Here is a 7,919-nt window from a genome sequence, read left to right as displayed (position 1 = left end):
GCTTGGACCCCCCGTCCCTTTCCTGGGCTCACTGCCCGCCCGCGAGTCCGCTAGTCTGTCGGTGCGTCCTTCCTGCCCGGCCTCTCCCCCCGCCGGCAGGAGCCGCGGAGCTTCCCCTCGGCGCCCAGCCGCTGCCCGGGGACCTTTCTTTGTGTTGCATGCAGACTCGCGCCCCGCGCCGACGGGGGGCGGATTAAGGGCTGCGCTCGCCCGGGGCGGCCCGCGGCGCCGCCGGCCGGAGCCGCCCCCCGCCTCGCGCCATGCCCTTCCACCAGAGGACCGTGGAGCCCGCGCGGTTGCGCCGGCCCGAGTTGGCGGAGGCCGGGGCCGCGCCACTCTTCCGCTCGCTGGAGCAAGTCAGCTCGCATGCCCTAGTCTGCCTGCTGGCGCAGCTGGCCGACCTGTCGCGCTGCGCCGGAGACATCTTCGGCGAGCTCGAGGGCCAGGCAGTCGCGCTGGGCCACCGCACAGCTGAGTTGCACCGCCGCCTCGACGCCCTGCACGCCGCCGCCGCGCGCCTGGACCACCGCCGAGTGAAAATCCGTGAGTGGCCGGCGGGTCGGGGGAGGGAACGCGGCGGGAGGCGCGGCCAGATGCTCCCTGCTGCCCCCTGGCGGCGCGGGTTCTGCTCTGGGGCCGCTGTGTGAGCCAGGAGCCCCGCGAGTGTAGGGTTCTCGGGTGGGGGCTGCCTGACCCGGGAGGGAGGCAACGCAGGTAGCAGGCGCGTGGTTTCTCGGCTTCTGGGAGATTCTTGGCTACCTTGGTGGGATGGGCGCGGAGTGTGACAATTGGGCTGTTCTGTCCTCTCTCTCAGTGAGAGAAGAGCCGCGGGTGCTGTATACAGAGGAGCAACCATGGGAAAGTGGCAGGGGAAGAAGGTAGCCTATTTGAGAAGCAAGGGTAGAACACTGACATGGATATACATTCTTTAGATTTCTGGAGGATCTTTTTGGAAAAGTCGGGGGATCTCAGCAAGCATTGAGTCTGCTTGTTACCTTTCTGCCTAGCCGCGTGTTGTACCTGTGTTCTTACCTACAAACGAAACTGTAGATTTTTTAGTTCAGGTTTTTTTCCTATTGGCCCTGAATTTTGTTTCCTCTCCCAGACTGACCCATCAGCTCTTTGTGATTCAGAGGATCTTGACCTTGAGCTGAAACTCTATTCATTCATCTTTGTCTGGCCTCCTCCAACCCTGAAAATCAAGTCTATGTCCTGACACAGTGATCTCCCTAAACACCCATTTCATCTCAGCAGCTTAACTGGCTCTGGTGAATGAAGCAACTGGAATTTCCTGCTGTCTCAAAGCAGAGAAACTTTGTGTGATGTCTATTTGGTTTCTCCCTTTTATGTTCGTGGACTTGGTCATAATCCTGAGTGTAAACTGGAGATGGTTGATGGATTGTAGGGTGGAGGGGAGATATTGGTGTAACGCCTAGATTTCAGCAGCTCAGGATGAAATATTGCCACACTTAGAATCACTTCATAAGCAATCTTGAATAGCTTGTTTTCCAACTTGCTAGAAAAACTTAGATGTGTGTATGTATGTATGTGTGTGTGTGTGTGTATATATATATATTTAATTTTAAAAATACTTTTTGTAGTTATAGATGGACAGAATACCTTTATTATATTTGTTTATTTTTATGTAGTACTGAGGATTGAACCCAGTGTCTCATGCATGCTAGGCAAGTGCTCTGCAACTGAGCTACAGCCCCAGCCCTATATTTTAACTACTCTACAGCCTAAGAGTTCAAACTTTCAATAATTCCGGTAAGATTGCTTGCTATAATACCATCTTTCTCCAAGTTGTCCAGTTATGTGATGGTCTTACATTTTTATAGTTCACCTCTTTGATTGTGCTGTCAACACATTCTTATAAATTGTGGACAGCTCCTAACCTAGGTGAGTGGGAGGGGATGAGGATGGGAATCAGTGATCTCATGAAGTTGGACGCAATCGGAATATATCTATCTAATGTGAATAATGATCTGTGCATAAGGATGTATTGTCCTAGAGGAATGTCACAGTCAACATGGCGATCACTAGTTGCTCCTATGTCTTTTCTGTAGGATATGTGTACATGGGTGAATGAGAATTTCACCCTTGACCAACAATGTGATGAAGCAAATCTGACTACTGGATGAACTAATCTATTGTGGGAATTAAAAACAAGAGGAAGCACATTCTATTTAATGGAATGAAGTGTTGCCTGATTCTAGAATCAGAAAAGAAAGCCAATTAAGATCTTTATTTTTTATTTTTATTTTTGGCAGTACTAAGAATTGAACCCAGGTGTTCTCTACCACTGAGCTACCTCCCAGCCACCCCCTCACCCCTTTGCCCACTTTTAAAAGTTGGAAACAGGGTCTTGCTGAATTGCCCATGCTGGCATTGAATTTGTGATCCTTCTGCCTCTGCCTCCTGAGTCACTGAGATTACAGGCGAGTATCACTGTACCCAGCTCCCCAGCCCTTTTTTTGTTTTCTTTGGTACTGAGGATTGAACTCAGGGACACTTTACCACAGAGCTAAATCCCTAGTGGTTTTTTAAAAACATTTTTTAGTTTTGTATTTTGAGACAGTCTTACTGTTGTCCAGTCTGGCCTCCAGTTTGCTGAGGCTGGCCAGTTTGCTGAGGCAGGAGGACTTGAGATCTTCCTGTCTCAGTCTCCCCAATAGCAGGGATTACAGGCCTGTGCCACTGTGCTCTGCTAGTTAATATCTTTAAACAAAATAAAACCAAAAACAAACAAAAAGCAGTGGGCTGTGGGTTTAACTCAGTGGCAGAGTGCTCAACTAGCTGGTGCAAACCCAGGCCCTGGATTTAATCCCCAGTATCTCTAAGAAGAGGGTGGGGTGGGTGGGCCAAGGTGGGAAGGAAAGCAGAACCAAGAAAAATTCCTGAAAGTCAAGAACTGCTTTGTTAGTTTTGTTTTGCATCTAAATATATGACTTTTCTCTCCTTTATGTGCATAAGTCTTAGTGGGCTACATGTCCATAACCAGAAATTACCTAAATTCTCTAAGTTAACTAAGGTTGTTCTTATTATAATGACTGAAATAATTCATTTCAAAACTTTTAATAAGTTTGAATCTTAAATGGCTTTGATTTTATACCAGAAACCCTGGCTAATCATTTTTTTTATGATCACAAAAGAAGGCTTTTATTGAATATAATTATGCCTAAGAGTATAAGTGCATATATAGAAGAAAGCTGAACTATAAAGACATTATTAGTTTTTGTGGGTTTTTTTCTACCTTTGCATGCTTTTTTATATGCCAGAAAGCAAAGAACTGCCTATTCATTCTTTCTATTTAGCATCTGTTAGAATTCTTTAAAAACAATGCTTCAAACCTATTCCTATGTAAAAGTTAAAGTTTGAAGTTATTTTAGTCTTGTTTTAGGCAGGTCTTCAGAATAATATACTCCATTAGTATGTGTGGACATCTAAGATTCTTAGACTTGGAATTGATTCTGAAGGCCATTCATCTGTTTCACGAACACCTAACCAGAGAGGAAATCTAGGCCAAAAGAGTTGGAGTGTTTCACCCTGGATTAAGAGATGATGAATAGTACATCCCTTCTAGACCCAAACCTTCAGATTGATCTGCCTGCTGTCCCACTGCTTATGAAGCTTCCCTTTAGGTCTGTGTCCAAATAGAGAACAAAGTGTAGATATATTTCATAAAAGATCTCCCTCAGAGCAAGTGATGTTCCAGCTAGCTTCCCAAAAGCCAGGGGGCAGGACAGCACAATCATTGGTTGATGGGGCTCTTCTGTAATATAAGATGTCATTGAAATGATTTTTAAATGTGTAGACTATCTTTGCTATATACAAACAACATTTTGGTCCTATGGGTCAGTCCTGCTGGCCTCAATGATTTTTTTTTTAATATTTATTTTTCAGTTTTCGGTGGACACAACATCTTTATTTTATTTTTATGGGGTGCTGAGGATTGAACCCAGCGCCCTGCGCATGCCAGGCAAGCACGTTACCACTTGAGCCACATCCTCAGCCCATGGCCTCAATGATTATTAGGAATATTTCATCAAGCTTATTATTAAATGTTATGGATAACAAGTCATCCAAAATAGATTTTTGTTGTTGTCACAAATTGGCAAAGACACACATTACTATTCTTCTAGTCATTGAAGGCTCCCCTTATGATTTCTTTGACATCTCCAGGCTGGGAAAAGTGTTCCTATGGCACTCGCCTGGCCCCAGGATGAGCATCAGTATGTGTCTTCATCATCCATTTACCAGGGCACTGAAATGGTATATCCATAACAGCTTCTCTCTGCCAGATAGCAAGCTCCTTGAAGCTAAGGATTGCCATAGTTTTGTTTTTCTTGAGCATAGAATGGTGCCTGGAATGTAATACCTTAATAAATGTTTGTTCTGAACTAATACAAATGTTTCTTAGTGCTTTTTGTCAGGAAGAATAACTACAAAAGTCTTGGGGAAAAAATACTATTATTTTTCTGTTGCAAATCTAAGTGAGCAAGACAGTTACTTAAAAAAAAAAAAAAAAAAACTTTAATTTCCTATCTTTTAAAAGTTTTGAACTCAGCTGCCAAAATCTCCTTTCTGTAAAAGTCAGACTTCATTAATTTTGCTGACAAAATAAGGCCTCATTGAAAATAAGTGTGATGGTGTATGCTTGTAATCCCCATAGCTTGGGAGGCTGAGGCTGGAGGATAACAAGTTCAAAGCCAGTCTCAGCAATTGAGTGAGGCCCTAAGCAATTTAGCAAGACCCTGTCTCTAAATAAAATATAAAGGAGGGTGTTGGGGGCCCGCAGCCGAGTTGGAATGGCCCCTGGCATTTTGCTGGGGTGGTGGTGGGGGGGGGGTTGGCACCAGCGAGCCATTGGGATGATGATGGTTAGGTTGGGCTGTGTGTGATTGCTGTGGCTGGATGGTGCTGGATTGAGGCGGGCTGTGTATTCAGTTGTGTATTGGACCCCTGCTGTCCAGCAATAGGGCGGCTCCTGCTGCCTCAGACGCCGCAGGCCCGCTACTTTTGAGTTCTCCCGGAGGTCCCCTTGAGTTCCCGTTGAGCTCTCCTGGGGATTCCTGGAGAGTTCAAGTGGTTGGTGGAGTTCTGGTGGAGGGAGTTCCAGTTGTTGTGGGGTGTTCCTGGAAGGGCCGGTGGGTGGCGTTCCCGGGAGTTCGGAAATAAAGTTTGTTCCTGCTTGAGTGGCTCCTGATTTGTGCCCAGCCAGACTGCAGCAGAGGGTTAGGGATGTGCCTCAGTAGTTAAGCACTCCTGAGTTCAATCCTTGGTACCCAAAAGAAAAAAAAAAGTAGCAACCCCTAGAAATGTGAATAGTTATATCTGGGCTCTGTGAACAGTCAAAAGAGACTTTGCTATGCAGAAATCAATGCAAACTGAACCCAAGGGCCTTGTTTGTTTATTTATTTATATATTTATTTGTCTATTTATTTATTTTGATGCCAGGATTGAACCCAGGGACATTTAACCACTGAGCCACATCCCCGGCCCTTTATAAAAATATTTTTTATTTTGAGAAAGGCCTTACTAAGTTGCCAAGACTGGCTTTGAACTTGCAGTCCTCCTGCCTCATCCTCTGGAGATGCTAGAATTACAGGCATGCATCACCATGCCTGGCTTCTGTTTTATATGTATATTTTTAATCTGTGTGTATGTGTGTGTGAGATAAATAGCTTTCCTGAGATAAAATTATTACACTATATAATTCACCCACTTAAAGTGTACAGTTTGGTGGTTTTTAGTATGCTCAGAGTTGTGCAATGTAACCACAGTCAATTTTAGAACATTTCCATCATTCCAAAAGAAAGTCTCATGTTCATTAGCAGTTATTCTCCATTTCCTTTTAACATTTCCACCCCTAGACAAATGGTGAATCTACTTTCTGCCCCTATAGATTTGACTAGTCTGGATATTTCATACAAGTGGAATCATACAATATGTGGTACTGACTTTCTGCACTTAGTACAGTGTTTTACAGTTTAAGTCCCCCCTGGCCCCCTTATTTTTCTTTCTTTCCTTCTCATGGGGCTGGGGATTGAATCCAGGGCTTCATGTTAAGCAAGTGCTCTACCACTGAGCCTAGATTCTTAGCCCCATGATTTATTTCTTTTTATAATTAATACTAACACTTCTCATGCAATTCTTTCATGATTAAAAAATCATGGTGGCACACCCTTGTAATTCCAGCTACTCTAGAAGCTGAGGCAGGAGGAATGCAAGTTTGAGGCCAGTCTCAGCTATTTAGAAAGAACTTGTCTCAAAATAGAAAAGTTAAAATGGCAGAGGTTCAGTAGTAGAATGCCCCTGGGTTCAATAATAGAGAGAAAAACAAACAAACAAACAAACAAACAAAAAGTGAGGCTTTACAGAGGAAAAAATGGAAGTTCTAGAGTTGGTAAGAGGTCTATACAAGACAGACTTGAGTCTTCTGATTTTGAATCAAAAACTCTTTTCACCTTAAATGTACTATCTGGGATTTGGGGGGTTAACTCAGTGGTAGAGCTTGTGCTTAGCCCTTGTAAGCCGTTGAAGCGCTTCCCTGGATGAATGAAATGTAATTGTTGAAAAAGATTAGGAAAAGATGGTTTGTTTGCCTTAAAAATAAAAGTTTTTAGAAAACCAGATTTTTTTTTTTTTTCTTTCCTGTTGGAGTCCATTAGTGAGCCACAAATGGTGGCTCATGCCTGTAATCCCAGTGACTTGGGAGGCTGAGGCAAGTTATAGACCAGCCTTAGCAACTTAGAGAAACCCTATCTCAAAATAAAATAAATAAAAAGATGGGATGTAGCTCAATGATAGAGTGCCCTGAGTTCAGTGCCCCCTGCCAAACAAACAACAAAAAAACGGATTCCAGAAATGTTCCAAGTTGAGAGAGGTTGGCTGTACTGCACAACCATGGGGACCTCTTCACATCATATTATGTGCTCAGCCTGTGCACCTGTACATGATGGCCTTGGAACACTGTATAGTTTTTAGAGGTGAGCTATATGTTGTTCAAGATAACTGGTTACCTGGGGGTGTAGCTTAGTGGCAGACATGTGTTTAGTATGTGTGAGGTTCTGGATTCAATACCCAGAACCCACCCCACCAAAAAAAGATAGCTGGTTGGCAGAAAGATCCTATAGGCCCTGTCTTTACATAAACAGGTATAAGAATTTGACAGAGTAGGCTCATACTTCTGAGTAGTGTTTTAGGTGTTAAGTGCATTGTCCTAAGTCACAACAGACTGTCCTCTGACCTAACTAGAAGTTTGGCTAGTCCTGATGTCAGAATGTCTTTGCTTCCTCAGAACAAAACTTTTCTGCAAAATATTTCTCAGAGTTCTAAAGATAGCATAGAGACTTCTCTGTTGTTGTTGTTCTTCTTCTTTTTTTGGTACTAAGGATTGAACCCAGGGGCACTTTTTATCTTTTCTTTTTTCTTGTTCTTTTTTTTTTTTTTTAAATAGGATCTTGCTAAATAGGGCCTCACTAAATTGCTGAGGCTGGCTTTGAATTTACAATTCTCCTGCCTTAGCCTCCTGAGTTGCTGGGATTACAGGCATGCACCACCAGGCCTGACACTTCTCTGCACTTCTAAGAACAAGTTATGTGGCTAATTTTGTGCCTGCTTATATATGTTCCTCTCCAGTGAAATTGGCATAAGACTTGATTTCATTGAAACATTGCATCTGGATGCGTGCCTATAACACCAGCCACTCAGGGCTGGGAGTTGGGGGGGGCGGGGTGAGACAGAAGGATTGCAAGTTCAAAGTCAGCCTCAGTAATTTAGTGAGACCCTGAGCAATTTAGTGAGATCTTGTCTCAAAATAAAAAATAGAATGGGATAGGGTTGTGGCTTAGTGGTGAAATGTGCCCCTGGGTTCAATCCTCAGTACCAAAAAAAAAAAAAAAAAAAAAAAAAAA

General features: G+C 43.7%; 1 protein-coding gene across 2 annotated transcripts in view; it reads left to right on the top strand.

Moving 5' to 3' along the window:
- The first annotated feature begins 6 nt into the window (after positions 1-6).
- Positions 7-7,919, top strand: part of Nhsl1 (NHS like 1) — a 232,675-nt gene continuing 224,762 nt past the window's right edge. For both annotated transcript variants that reach the window (XM_048798879.1, XM_048798872.1), the window contains exon 1: positions 7-543. In XM_048798879.1, the coding sequence (XP_048654836.1) occupies positions 261-543 (283 nt within the window). In that variant the 5' untranslated portion in view covers positions 7-260. The remainder of the gene's footprint in view (positions 544-7,919) is intronic.

This window comes from Marmota marmota, unplaced genomic scaffold (assembly GCF_001458135.2).
Source record: "Marmota marmota marmota unplaced genomic scaffold, marMar, whole genome shotgun sequence".
In the NCBI taxonomy this organism is placed as follows: domain Eukaryota; kingdom Metazoa; phylum Chordata; class Mammalia; order Rodentia; family Sciuridae; genus Marmota; species Marmota marmota.
Note: the sequence above shows the minus strand (reverse complement) of the source record. Positions and strands in the feature narration are given on the sequence as shown.